Source organism: Diachasma alloeum, unplaced genomic scaffold (genome assembly GCF_001412515.2).
Source record: "Diachasma alloeum isolate Michigan unplaced genomic scaffold, Dall2.0 Dall_scaffold_00269, whole genome shotgun sequence".
Classification (NCBI taxonomy): domain Eukaryota; kingdom Metazoa; phylum Arthropoda; class Insecta; order Hymenoptera; family Braconidae; genus Diachasma; species Diachasma alloeum.
The window spans coordinates 1,317,923-1,332,853 of NW_021680408.1; the positions used below are offsets into that span (position 1 = coordinate 1,317,923).

Here is a 14,931-nt window from a genome sequence, read left to right on the forward strand (position 1 = left end):
ATTGAAATTTCAGGGAATTTTACCACTGAAATTTCGTGGTTTTCGTGGGAAACTCATGGAAATTTTAAATTTCAGTTCAATTATTCCATGAAAATGCATGGACATTAGGAAAATTCAAGCGAAAATGTCCTCGAATTTTCAATTTTTTGAAAATTTCAGAGCAATTTCTTATTGAATTATCATGTTTACATTGAAAATTCATGGAAATTTCGGAATCTTCATGGTTCTTCCACTGAAAAATCAGGAATTTCCTTGAATTTTCAGGGAAACTTAAAGTTTCATAGACTTTTTTCCGTTAAATTGAATTTAGTGTCATTTTCTGGAAAATTCAGTTGAATTTTTTTGTTGATTTTTCAATATAAAACAGTCTTTTGTAGGAAAGATTTTGAAATTTTAATGAGAGTGAGTAGAGCACAAAACATGCGCTTTTGGATTTCTAAAAATTGGGGTAACAGTTGCATTTGAAATTTCAAAGCTGTGAATTTGAATTTAATTGGAATTTAAATCTTCATGAAATTGTTTATTTATTTTGAAATGTCAATAAAAATCAAGTTTTTGCGTCCGAAGCCTATATTTAATGGAAGCCTTGTATTTAATTGATTTTTCGATTTTCTAATTTTGATTGCAAATGGTCTAGAATGTTATGAAACGTGAAGAACTGATGTTTTTAGGGCCATGCCTGTGTTACAAACATGACCCTAAAAACATCTTTAGTTACATTATATGTTACAAAACTTACATTAGAGTTGTATGGGAAATGCAGATGGGCTGGTTTTATTTGAAATTTTTCATTAAATTTGAGTGTAATTTTCTGAGATTTTTTATGAAATCATATACAACTTCCAATTTTATTAATTTCAGCGGAAAAAAATCAACGTCGTCCCTTCCTTCCCTAGTTAGAAAATTTAATTTTTTAAACAAATGAAAATGAAATGTTTACGAAATTTTTCGCTGCAACTTTTTTCAATTTCGCTTGAAATTTCCCTCACTTTCAAATCAAATCACAACTTCATTTTTTCATGCATTACTTTCCTAATGAGACTGTTAAAAATTTCCGTCTGAATTTTCCGTGCCGAACCCTGAAAATTTTTATCGTGTTTAATTTCCACTGAAAAATCAAATATTCCATTGATTTTCTGTTCGGATGATCTAAAAATCAATAAAATACTTGATTTTTCAGTTAAATTATTCCGTGAAAATTCAGAAAAATCGGGAAAATTCAGGGGTAAAATTGAAAATTCACGTAATTTTTTTTTTGAATATTCATGTTCCATTGAAAATTCAATCAAGTTGTGAAATTCCTTTCTCACTCCCGCTGAAAGCTCATGAATTTCCTTGAATTCTACTTAAAACTTGAAATTTCATAACCATTTTTCCCCTAAATCCGATTCAATGTCACTCTCACGAGAATTACAAATATATTTTCCATGAAATTTCAAAAAATTTCTAACAGTGTATGTCAGAATGCTGTTGAAAACGCGATAATATAAATGAAAACCCCGACAATGAGCCATTCATAGAGCACCCAGTCAAAAAGGAACCTGTCGCTTCTGTTATGGAGGCAATCACTCAATTACGTTTTTTTTTCTCCTTCGGGCGCGTGACTCGGCGCGTGTCAAGAGGAGAGGGTAACTACTCAAGTTGACCACGTAACGAAAACGAGGACCCTTCTTCGACGACGCAAATACACCATTTGGAGTTTATCTACGAAACGCGTGTCGATATCGGGTGGGCGGCAAAGGGGAAAATACAGGCTGAAAATGAAAGATGAAGAGGGGGAGAATCCGTAACCAAATATAAATCTAGGCCTAATTGGTGGATAAACACTTGAGACTGAGTGAATTGTTGCGTTATTTTTCATTGGATCGGGTGAATTGATGTATCATTTCCGGGGGTACCTATATCCAAACATTTGTAGACAATGATTTTCACTCAAGACGTGTTATTTCTTTTTATTTAACATCTTGATTCAATTCAGCAGCGAAGTGGTAAAACGGTTTAAGTCAACTCATCTCCCAATTGAGTTTTTGCGGAATATTTCGGAATCTAAGGGAGATAGCGAAATTTTCGTTATTACATTTGTTGTAGCTCTCAGTCGGCTCTACAAAAAAGGTTATAATAAAAATTTTGCTATCTTGCTTAGATTCCGAGATATTCATTGACAACGCGTCGATAGCCAAAATTAACTTGTACCGTTTTACCACTTCGCTACTGAATCATAACACGAGAACTGCAGAGTGGAATTTCCCTATTTTTATTTCATTTTCAACGTATTTTTTCAAGTTTTAAAAGTAGATTTGATTTGTTCAAATCGTATCATTTGAACAGAATATATTGGCGATGAAGGATTTCTAAGTAGTTCCGGAAATTTTTTCCAGAACACGATTTTTGAAAAAATGAAAATAACACATTGTGTTTATAAGAGCTGTGTACTCCCACCTTCAATCTAATAGTTCATAGACTTAAGTTATATCCCTAGAAAACACATTTTTGTTAAGATTATCTCCATGTTTTTCATAGATAATGTTTATAATAGTCCCCAGCTATTGAAAAAAAATTTAACTAACTGTACTACACAGTTGAGGAGATAATAAATAAGGGAATGCGGACTTCTAACACACTAGGCATAGGCCAAACGAGGGTTATGGATCCCCCGGAACCCGATTTTTCCTAGAAAACTGATCGGTGATAGATTAATAAATTCCGAATAAGGTGAATTTTTTGTACAACTTTGTACTACATTGTTTCGGCGATATTTAACCCTAAAAAATAGAAATTTCGTGAAACCATTCCTTATTTGATTGAAAGAATTAATTAATGAATAATTTCTTATTTGATTTAAAGAGTTATTGTTGCTCGCATCAATAACACAAGAGAATTAAAGAACTCAATTACTTGTGAGAATAAAATAAATTAAGAATTTTTCCCTAGATATATCCCTAGAAAACACGTTTTTGTTAAGATTGTCTCCATATTTTTCATAGATAATGTTTATAATAGTCCCCAGCTATTGAAAAAAAATTTAACTAACTGTACTACACAGTTGAGGAGATAATAAATAACGAAATGCGGACTTCTAACACGCTAGGCATAGGCCAAAGGAGGGTTATGGGTCCCCCGGAACCCGATTTTTCCTATAAAACTGATCGGTGACAGATTAATAAATTCTGAATAAGGTGAATTTTTTGGACAATTTTGTACTACATTGTTTCGGCGATATTTAACCCTAAAAAATAGAAATTTCGTGAAAGCATTCCTTATTTGATTGAAAGAATTAATTAACGAATAATTTCTTATTTGATTCAAAGAGTTATTGTTGTTCGTATCAATAACACAAGAGAATTAAAGAACTCAATTACCTGTGAGAATGAAATAAATTAAGAATGTTTTACAATTTGGTACAGACCACACTATAGATTCAACCATTTTCAATCGTCAAATTTGTCAATCAAATTGCGCGAAAAAAATTTGAAAAACAAATCATGAATATTGAGCCGCATTCAAATTACATTTAGCAGAGATTTTTATTTTTTTCAAAACTCGTTGTTTATAAATAAATAATTGAAATTGTTTAAGCTTTCGGAAATTTTTCTGAATGAATGAAACTTTCGATTTCTGGTAGAATCCTGAATATGAACAAATTTGTTACGATTCCGAGCGAATGATTTTTATGGTGGAAAATTGATTGTTTATAAATTATTTATAGAAAATGCTCGTAACTTTCCAAAATGGCAATTTTTTAATTAATTCATCAATCTTTCTCCGAATGTAAACTTTCTTTTTTTTTTTTTTTACAGATTTTTAAAATGTTTTCTAACAGTTCAATATCGAGATTCAAATTCACCTGCAAAGTTTGAATAATAAAATCATTGTAAAATGTCCGGAAATTTCGGGTCAAATAGAACTCAAAAAAAAGTTCTGATGTTCGACTACAAAAGTAGAAAAGCTTTTCACTGCAGAAAAAATAGGCAAAGTACTTGGATATCCCTAAGGGGAAACGGAATCCCTGCGTTTATATGAATCTTTAGAATTGTGTTTTCTCCTGCAATTATTATTTTTTATTCATTAAACTACTTCATTGACTCAACAATGCGATAGCCGAGTCGATAAAGTAATTTCATAGATAGAAGTTAATAATTGTAGGAGAAAACACCCTTAAGTCACCTCTGCTCTCATAATCAGACTTCATATTTTACAAATTTAATTTTCATCCGATGATAATATCTTGAGATTTAATGGGGCAAAACAGGCCACCGATAACTGCCTCCCCAAAGAAAAAATATGCACTTTGTTTTTTGCACTATAACGGTAGCTGAGCTGACCAAATGTTTTCATAACTGATGGCCTTTCGAAAAGGTTTTCCGACTGCCTGTTACCCCCCTCCCCCCCCCCCCCCCGAAAATCCGAGAGTGTTTATGTCGATGAGGGGGAGGAGAAAGGGACAAGCGACGGCCACGTGCCTGTCATCCCACGGCTTCCCTAATAATCCATGCCTGGCGGTGCGTTTTAGCTTTTAATTAATTTTCGATTCTCCTCTGACTCTGCGATTTCAACTCTGTTCATCTGCTTCTTCAAGTTGAATGTCCCATCGTTGTTCGGATTCTATGAATATATTTGGAGAGGTGGTGATGTTTGCGACGGAGAAAATGTTGAGTCTTGGCATTTTGACTTTGAAATTTTTTTTTTCATTACCTTTCAATTCTATATTATTATTCATTGTTAATGATATCATGATTAATAATAAATCATAATATAATGATAATTAATGTAATAATTAGGGGCCACTATTTATATTATTATTATTAATACAATAATAATAATTATTATTATTATTTGTATTTTTTTGAGAAGAAAACATTCTCGAAATCTTTTCGAAAAAAAGCATAGGATAGGTAATCTCTCAAATTGAAAATGAGAACTCGAACGAATGGAGAATGCAAGGCGGTCTTCATGAATATAATCGTCTTGCGTGGAATTTTCATGAAGCCCGCCTAACAGACAAAAGAGAATTGAATGTTATTCTATGAAACATAAATAAAAGAATTATAATTGTCCAAATTATTCAGGTTAGAAGAAAATAGAATAATTCTACTTTCTTAATATTGCATTTACTGAGGTTTTCTTCGAACAAAGTTGATGAGAATCAATAGCTAGAATTATGAGATTATCTCACATTTTTTATGATAAGAAGAGGAGAATCTGCAAAATATAGCGAACATGATGATGGATTTTTTCACTTTGAACAAATAATATTCATATGAATGAAAAGAAGTTGTGACTCAATATTCCACATTAAGTTTCAATTTTTAATTTGATGCTGAAAACACGAGACGACAATATTCTAAGCACGGAATTATATTGATGAGATGAACAAGATATTAATTCAATTATCGTGGGAACTAAATAAAAATTGATAGCAGTGTGGACATGCACTTTTACCAGAATATCAACAAACATTGAATTCCAGAAATTCACATTTTAAAGAAATCTTATTCAGTGAGCATAGGAATTAGAATATGGGCAAATCATTTATTGTAATATGAAAATTTAACAGCTGATAAATTGGGACATGCACGGAGAGAAATGTTCAATAAAAATTACGGAACTCACCGTTCGCTCACCGTTCGATTACGGAATCGACTCAGAAATTTTAAGTGACGGTATCGTAATTTTTCACAGGAGATTCAGGCAAAAATTACGGAACGCTCTGGAAAAATTCCGTGATTTTAGGTTAAAATTACGCGACAATTCCGTGAAATTTCCTCTAAAGACATTTCGCTCCGGAATTACGGAAAAGATACGTCATTTTTATTGAATATTTCTCTGTATGGGATTCTCATCGGTCGTATTGCTTTTTGCAATGAGACTGATTGTAAACAATTAATTGAAAGAAGGGCTATCGAATATCGAATTTTGTCTTTCAAAATTCACAATTTGAAAAACGAACATTTTTCGGGAGAAAAATACGTATGGGAGTACAAATAACGAACACGTAGTGCTAGAAATGACATTTCTTGCTTGCGCAGTTTTTTGAAACTACAAAATCTATTTTTACGACAAAAAATTTTCATCTCGGTTCACTCTTTGCATGTTTGGCCCAAAAAATCCTTTTTGATAATAAAAAAAAATATTGTTTTGACACAAATGAGACTCGTCTGAGAACTCTGTCGTTTTTCTATCACCATAAAAGACATCGAAATGTTCTTCCACCGAATTCGTAAATTTCCCCTGAAATAACAGTAAAATTCAGTAGCGAAGTGGTAAAACGGTACAAGTTAATTTTGACTATTGACCAGTTTTCAATGAATATCTCGGAATCTAAGGGAGATATCAAAATTTTTATTATAATCTTTTTTGTAGAGCCGATTGAGAGCTACAACAAATGTGATTACAAAAATTTCAGTATCTCCCTTAGCTTCGGAAATATTCCTCAAAAACTCAACTGGGAGATGAGTCGACTTGAACGTTTTACCACTTCGCTACTGAATTCACTCCGTTCGCTCGCGAAATAATCACCTCTAGGTGCAATAATCAAGCAAGAATCCCCTCCCCGAGGAAAAGGAAATCAGTCCGCGTGAAGAATACTGATGGGGCGTGCGTGCGGGTGATATGTGTGCTTGACTCCTGAAATGGTACCCCTAATGGCTCGGTAAACACCCGCTGGCGTAGTCCTACTAGTATGATTCGATTTGTTATCGTCGACGCGTGTGTTATACGGGGCTCGAGGGGGTACACAAGGGGGTCACAACGCGGCTCATTGGCCTGCAATGAGATCAGACGATGATGGTTTTATCCCTCTTTCCCGTCTGACGACTGAATATTCAATTTCATTTCCGATGTTTATTGGATTTTTTTAGAGAGCCTAGCTCACCCGCCGTTCGCAAAGTCTATTCCCGTGATTCGATGATTAAATCACTTGTGGATTTGAGGAGTCAAAGAGTAGTTGAATTAACTGTTATAGGGATATGAGTTGTGAAGAGCAAGGCATATAAGCTTCTCGGGTTTTCGTAACTGCTTTGACTAATAGTTGATGCATTGAGGGAGAAACGAATAATTTTCAATAGATTTCCTCACTAATTTCGCCCACAAAACGACAATGTGCTAGTGAACTGAATATGTCATATAATAATCAAGAATTGTAAAAGGAAAATTGTAAAAAAAGTCTGAGTAGTTCTGTCGTTTCGTTCGTTTTTAATTAATCATTCAAGTTTCTGCTTACACATGGGCTTTATGAACGCTATGTTGCCCCTTACTCCGCACACTGTTGACAATGCACTAGCCAACGAAGGAAACTATATTTATCTATATTGAACTCTCAAAAATACGGGTATGAAGTCTCAGAATTTGGTCGTTAGTTTGTTGAATAAATTAACGATAAAAATAATTGGCGCAATGTCTGTCGCGATCCACCGTACACGGGAGAGAAATTTTCTAGAAAAATTCTAGTACGAGTACTGGAAAAAATCAGAATCCACCGGCTGTGAAAAATTCTAGTGCTGTTAAGGTAAAATTTCTTGGTATTTCTGATAAAATTTCTGGGGATTTCTGTAAAATTTTCACAGAAATACGAGGAAAAATTCACGTTTTCCCGAATAAAATTTCTAGTGCCGGCACTGGAATTTTTTCCTGGCCATCACTTTGCGCCTCTTTTCCCATGCTAGCACGAATTTTTCCAAAAAATTTCTCTCCGTGTACGCCATGTTTGATGTTTCGTCTCTTTCGCAAATAACCTCACTAACTTAAGAATTTTACGCTCCGGTCAGCCGCGCGCCCATTCGTTTTGCCCTACTGAAGAGACTTATCTTAATATCACACGACCCACTTCTTCAGCCAAATGTAGCATGACCTCATCCTTTTATTTCAAACTTTTCATCTGACGCCCTTTCATTACACCGTTTCTCCTGTTAGATCTAATATTCCTCTTTTCAATGAATTATTTATAATTATTCTCATTGCCAGAAGTAATATGTTCGATGAGAATCACATGTCCCAATTTATCAGCTGTTAAATTTGCATATTACATTAAATGATTTGCTTACGTTTCAATTCCTTTTCCACTGATAGAAAAAATTAATTTTATCAAGAGAATTTTATTTGACCCAACTATCATTTAGTTGTTAATTTTCAAATAAACATGATTTCATAGTGAAAACCAGTTCTCTTCTTAAGATACATTTGATTGAGAGGAATAAATCTTCTCTAGAATTGAAGTTCATTTTACGTGTCGCAATAATGAGAGTATTTGATTTCTTTCTAGCCAGAAGTTTGCTAACTCCAGAAATTCGTTGGTTTACTCAACAATCAAAATTATTCTCATGACTAAATACGTTGTTATCTCAATCAACACGATCATACGTTGTTCCAAGTAAATTATAATTGAAGACAACATTTCGTATGTCGAGTCAGAATGAATATTGGCACGCGGAAAAAGCTTTGAGATTGTAGTAAGATGTCGTTGAGTTGAAAGAAGTTTATATTTCTTGACTAAAAAAAATCGCATTAGTTTACAATAACAGAATCATAGATTACGGCAATTCAACACAAACTTGACGAAAAGCTCAATTTAAACATCGGCTTCATTCAAGAAACCAACATTCAATTCATTCTTCAACGTAGTCATCTCCTAGGTACAAATTTTTGATCAATTCATGAAAGTAGAAAATTTCTCGACTGGAGATTATATTAGGTTTAAAAAAATCGAACTTTTCCATTTTTGCGGTGAATACATGTGCCTTGACGCCAAGGACTGTTTTATTCCATTCAAGTAAATTCATCTCACAAAGAAATAATTGATATAAACCGTAAGATCCTATTTATTTGAAATTGGTTCAAGTATATAATACTTGTTCCAACAAAGAAACATCTCAATAAACATAATTTTTATCTACCAGTGCAGAATACACTTTTTGTTCAAATCTGTAATCAGCTTTATTCAAAGAAAATCTTATATTAGTAAACCCAATGTTAAGAAAGTGGAATTATTCTATTTTCCTCTGGTCTAAATTATTAGAACAATTATCATTCGTTAATTCATTTTTGGTACACTGATAGAATGATTCATTTATTCCAAACGAGATTCGTTAACTATGAACGAATGGTAGAGTTGAATATGACCAAATGAATATTCCTTAATAGTTAACGAATGGTTCACTTGAATGGCGAAAGTCAAGTCAAACAAAGCTCAAATATACATTCGTTAAGTATTAACGAACAAACATTTGGTGGAACCGAATAGACCCTAACCTCCAACCAAAATCCATTCGTTAACAATAACTAATCCGTTCTATCCGTGCTTATTAGGCCAGCTTCATGAAAATTCGGCGCAAGACGATTGTACTCATGAAAACCGCCTTGCTTTCTCCATTCGTTCGAGAAATCCGCCATTCTTGAGTTCTCATTGTCAACTCGAGATATTGCCCATGCTTCTTTTCAGAAAGCCTGTAACTTGAAATTTCAGAATGCATAATCATAAGATGTCCAGGAGTCGTGTAATAATAAAGCTTGCGGTGTGCGGGGCATGAGTGGTGGAACGAACGTGAGGACCACACAATGGCAATGTTTACGGGTCGATCGATGCTCCCGGTTTCTGCGGCCATGTTGGGTAACCCCACCTTCTGGTTATCTCCTTGCGAGGCACCGGATTGCGATAAAAATAAAGAAGAAAAAAGCAACCATTGGACACAACACAAAGGAACAAAACACGAATCGCTCCGAGACCCCTTAAAGATCGACTAACGAACTTGTTGACTGAGATACAGATACTTTTGTGTACCTACACGTACTGTATATTCAAAGGATTGATTCGAGGAGTACAAAAGGAGTAATACGTATTCTGTAATCGTCGGATCTATGATATTTATCTCGGACATTCTTTTCTAGACAAAGTGACATGGTTTGACTGATTATTGCGTGGGTGGATGTTCCTCGGAGATGAAGGTGTAACGAATGCACAAATGTCTATTTTGAAATATCAAGATAATATTTGAAGGCATGAAGACAGTGGAGCTCTCGATATTCGGGCTATTTCCGCGGAAAATCGTTATGATCGTCACCCGAAAATCTGATTTAACCTCAACTAAGTCAATTCTGATGAAACCTTCGGCCCGTTAGCTTCTGATTTATCGCTTCTCCGCATTCTCGTCCAGAATGAACATGCCATTGACATAATTTACCTCCAAATATTCGATTCGTCTTTCTTCTCAATCGAGAACACAAAGTTGCAGAACATCTGCGCTCAGAGCGACCTCTGTAGGGATCTTGCGACGACTACATTCTACTCCGAAATATTCATCCCATTTTCCGCTGAAAATCCGCAGAGTTCCATCAAGATCAGAATTAGAGAATTATCGACATAATATCACAAAAATAATTTCTTGTATCAAATATCTCATCTCTTAAGGATAAAACGCTTGGGATAAGAATTCCACATAATGAGTCAGACCGTGTAAGAATCCTGTGAAATGTTCATGACTTGAACACAAATACTTGGCAATAAAGTGACAATTTCTTGCCTCAAGAAATCGCTTATTTCGTGTCAAACAGATGAGAAAATTACTAAAAAGACTAGAAGCTTCGATTCAGTGAATCATGGATCAGAGACATTCATATTGAATGAATACAGAACTTATACAGGGGAGAACCTTTAGATATTTCTAAAATATACACTGTTAGAAAATTCCTCTTGAAATTTCATGTGAAAAAGCTTGAAATTTCTAACAACGACAAAGTTAAATGAATTTTCTGTATATTTCTTCATTGACGAATCTGTTTTGCCCGGTGGCCTGGCGTAGTGGTTAAGGCCGTTGCCTCACAACGGATAGAATTTCTGTGGTTCCCGGTAGCTTAGTCGGTAAGAGTGCCCGGCGCGTATCTGGGAGACCCGGGTTCGATTCCCGGCTGGGTGAAGCGGAAATTTTTTCTCTCTAAATTCTAATTCTCTTAGAATTNAGTCTTGATCAATCGCCATATAGTCTCATCAGACTCGAAGCGATATAAAATAAGCATAAAAAAAAAAAATTGACGAATCTGTTAATTTCTTGAATGTTCAAGTAATTCTCGATTTTCAGGTCCACATGGCACTGGGAAACATTGAACATTTTGAAAATTCAGACAATAACTTCTCTGATTGCTCAATCGATTGAAAATTGAATTCAGTGGTGAAGTGGTAAACAGAGATAAGTCGACTTGTCTTCCAGTTGAGTTTTTGAGGAATAGTTCCGAATCTAAGGGAGATAGCGAAATTTTCGTAATAACATTTGTTGTAGCACTCAATCGGCTTCACAAAAAAGGTTATAACAAAAATTTTGCTATCTTCCTTAGATTCCGAGATATTGATTGAAAACTGGTCAATAGTCAAAATTGACTTATCTCCTTTTACCGCTTCGCTACTGAATTGTATATGATGTTCAATTTTCAGAAGAAGTTTGGCAATTCAAGCTTTCATTGAAAAATCGATGATTGTTTATTTTCAAGATGAATGAGAAATTTAGTGAACGCTTTCATTTGATATTGAATTCAACCTCACATCGAAAATTCATCTGATGCTGTCACTGGAATTTCAAGAAATTTCTAACAGTGTAACCCTCACTCTCAATCGCAATGAGTTTAAAGGAAAACTCAAGAAATGATTTTGAGTGCATCATCTCCACTTCTGACTTGACCTCAACTACTTCAATTCGGATGGCCCCCTCGGCCCATTAGCTTCTAATTTATTGTCTCTGCGCATTCTCGTCCAGAATGAACATGTCATTGACATCATTCACCTCCAACTATTCGATCCGTCTTTCTTCTCGATCGAGGAACCGAAGTTGAAGAGCAGCTGCCAAAAAAGCCCCATTGCCACGAGAGACTAGCTCCACGAAAATGTACCTAGAGTGACCCTACTCTCTTTTTTATTCCTTTTTGTCTTCACTGAGAGCTACCCCCATACTTGGTTCCCCCTTTTCCTCATAAGCGGATTACGTGGGATCCGAAACGACCAGAACAAGGCTCGATGGTGCGTTTGGGCAAAGGGACGTCGACTAAAAATTACGCTATCGCGACCTCACCACGCTCTTTCTCCTCCCCCGTCTCTCCCCCTTTCCTCTCGCCGCCCCCTGACACTAATACTTTTTCATGCCAACATCGTCACTATAAAATATATCTTAACTTTCAGACATCCCTCGAAGATGCGACGAGATAATATTTCTAGTCTGATAAATATATTTATGGTACTATTAATCGAGTCGTAAATTGCGTCTGATGCATGGTAACAACTGGTTTATTTATTGTTTCAGGTGTAGCGCAACGAAAACAGAGACGGGAACGAACAACATTCAGTAGAGCGCAGTTGGATGTGCTTGAAGGATTGTTTACGAAGACCAGGTATCCGGATATTTTTATGCGGGAGGAGGTGGCGATGAAGATCAATTTGCCGGAATCAAGAGTACAGGTAATTGGAGGTTAATGTTAATTAGTGGTTGGTGTGGGGGAGTGGCTTGAAGAAGGGGCGGTTGATTCACGGAGAAAATAGTTGGAGAAAAATTACAGAGCAAGTCATGACATGACTACTTTATTTTACCGTCCTAGGTTACAAACACGGAGAGAAATATTAGGTTCCAGGTTCGATTCCTGGCCGGGTAGAATGGTGAGATCTAACCATTTTTAAAGTCTTGATCAATCGCCATATAGTCTCATCAGACTCGAAGCGATATAAAATAAGCATAAAAAAAAAAAAAAAGAGATATTCAATAAAAATTACCAGAAAAAAGACGTAAAAATTACGTTTCGAAACGTAATCTGGGAGCGAAGTAAAATTCAATAAAAAGTGTCAATCGTCATGTAAATTCTACGATCTGTTCCGTAAAAATTACTCATCTTTTCGACACCTCACGGCTAGCCATGAGTCACCGTGAGGGGGAGATTTTAACAACACGTTCCGTCATTTTTCCGGAACTTTTCGTAAAAATTTATAAACATCCAAGAATTTTCATGTTCTGAGGCATAATAAGTCTTGAAGTTTCTGTTAGATTTTACAACTTCCAGAAAAATTACGTGACTTTTTCGTATTTTTTCGGTGACAGACCCGAAAATTTACTGAACGTTTCAGATTTATTCTCTTATATTCCTATAGAAATTCACTGAAAACGATTCTCGCTTGCGGATTACGTGAAATGTTCCGTAATTTTTCTTGAATATTTCTCTCCGTGAATATACTATTTTATCCGGGCGGTGTGCGGCCCAATTTCATGTAAATTAGTTGCTGTTGAAAAATTTGCTTGGAAAGTTATTCTTCAGTTGAATTTTCGTTTTACCATCGCACGTATATCCACCACATCGATGCAACTTTCGTATTCTGCATAAATCATTATTGTTCCGTAATACATCCCGCCCCCTCCCCTCCCAGCCCCCAGTTGACGATTCGTGCCGAGGCAATGGTTGTCGAGATTTGAGGTATTTACACAAACCTCGAACTACTCATCGTCTCACACCCTCTCCATTGTGTCCCTATTGCAACAGAACAGGGAGAGGCGTTGATAGATGCCTTGACCCCATGTGTCGTTTTCTCGTTGACATTTTTATTGCGGTCTCCGTAACATCTCCATTTCACAGGGGGTTTTATATGTATTAGGAGTGGGTGTAAAAGCCAGCCGATGTCTATCATATTTTTTTATGACAGTTGCGAGTTTTTTTTTCGAAATAACACTAGGTCATTTCGGTAGTTTAAAAAAATTTATGGAGGAAAAAAATCTCAATTTGATGGAGTAGATTTTTTTTTAATTTACGAGACTTGAAAAAAAGAAAAAATTAAATATTTTTGTTTTACAAATAAGAAATACATTTTTTTATTTTAAATTGTCTGAAAGTCTTGAGGACTCCTAATTGAGAAAAAACATTAACGAAAAATCAATCCCGAATTGCCAAAATTCAAAATTGTCAAAAATTTAAAAAAAAAATCGGAAAAAAATGGTTTTCTTTTACAAATTGGGTAAATTATTCTATGTCAAATTATCTAAAAGACTTTAAAATGAAAATTTCAAAGAAATTTTTCGAAAACAAAACAATTAAAAAACAGAGTCAATTCCATTTTCCCTCAATAAGAAAAATCATTCGACTTTGAACTAATCTTCCCAGCATACCTCTAAAATCGAGAAAATTCTGTCCCTGAATTTTCAACTTCCAGTTAAAAATGAAATCTATATTCAACAAATAAATCCCGAATTGACAAAATTCAAAATGGTCAAAGATTATCAAAAAAAATTCGGAGAGAATATGGAAGCAAAAAAATTGTTTTTTTTCCAAATTAGGTAAATTGTTCTATTTCAAAATTTCCAAGTTTTAAAGACTTCAAAATGAAAATTTCCAAGAATTTTCTTGAAAAAGAAAACATCTAAGAGGCAAATACAATTTCATTCGTTTTTCTAAATAAGAAAATTCATTACTTGAAGTTTCAACTTGTTGAAAAAAAAATCTATAGTCAAAAAATAAATCCCGAATTGACAAAATTCAAAAATAGTCCAGGATTTCCAACAAAATTTCGAGAAAATATGGCAACTAAAATTTTTTTTCCTCCTAATTACGTAAATTATTCTATTTCAAAATTTCAGTCTCGAAGACTTAAGAATGAAAATTTCCAAGAAATTGGAATTTAATTGAAAAAAAAAACCTCTAGGAAAGAAATACAATTTCATTTTTTTCTAAATAAGAAAATTCATTGGCCTTTGAAATACCCATCCCCGCATACCTCTAAAATCAAGAAAATTCATTCCCTGAATTCCCAACTCCCAGTTAATCCTCCCTGAATGGTTCACAACTAGAAAAGGACCACCGGGACACATCGCATAAGGGGAAAGAGGGAGGAGGCGTAAAAACGCGGATAGCACTACACGGGGTAATACACATCTCTCAGCGCCAACGTACGACCAATTGTATTGAAGGCTCTGTCGGGGGGCG

The 14,931-nt window shown here is 34.8% G+C and overlaps 1 protein-coding gene across 1 annotated transcript in view; it reads left to right on the forward strand.

The window, feature by feature from the left end:
• The window catches only part of LOC107037638 (homeobox protein OTX1 B), a 74,736-nt gene that overhangs the window by 51,405 nt on the left and 8,400 nt on the right, over nucleotides 1-14,931 (forward strand). The window contains exon 4 of the mRNA XM_015256283.1: nucleotides 12,276-12,430. Coding sequence (XP_015111769.1) covers nucleotides 12,276-12,430 — 155 coding nt within the window. The remainder of the gene's footprint in view (nucleotides 1-12,275; nucleotides 12,431-14,931) is intronic.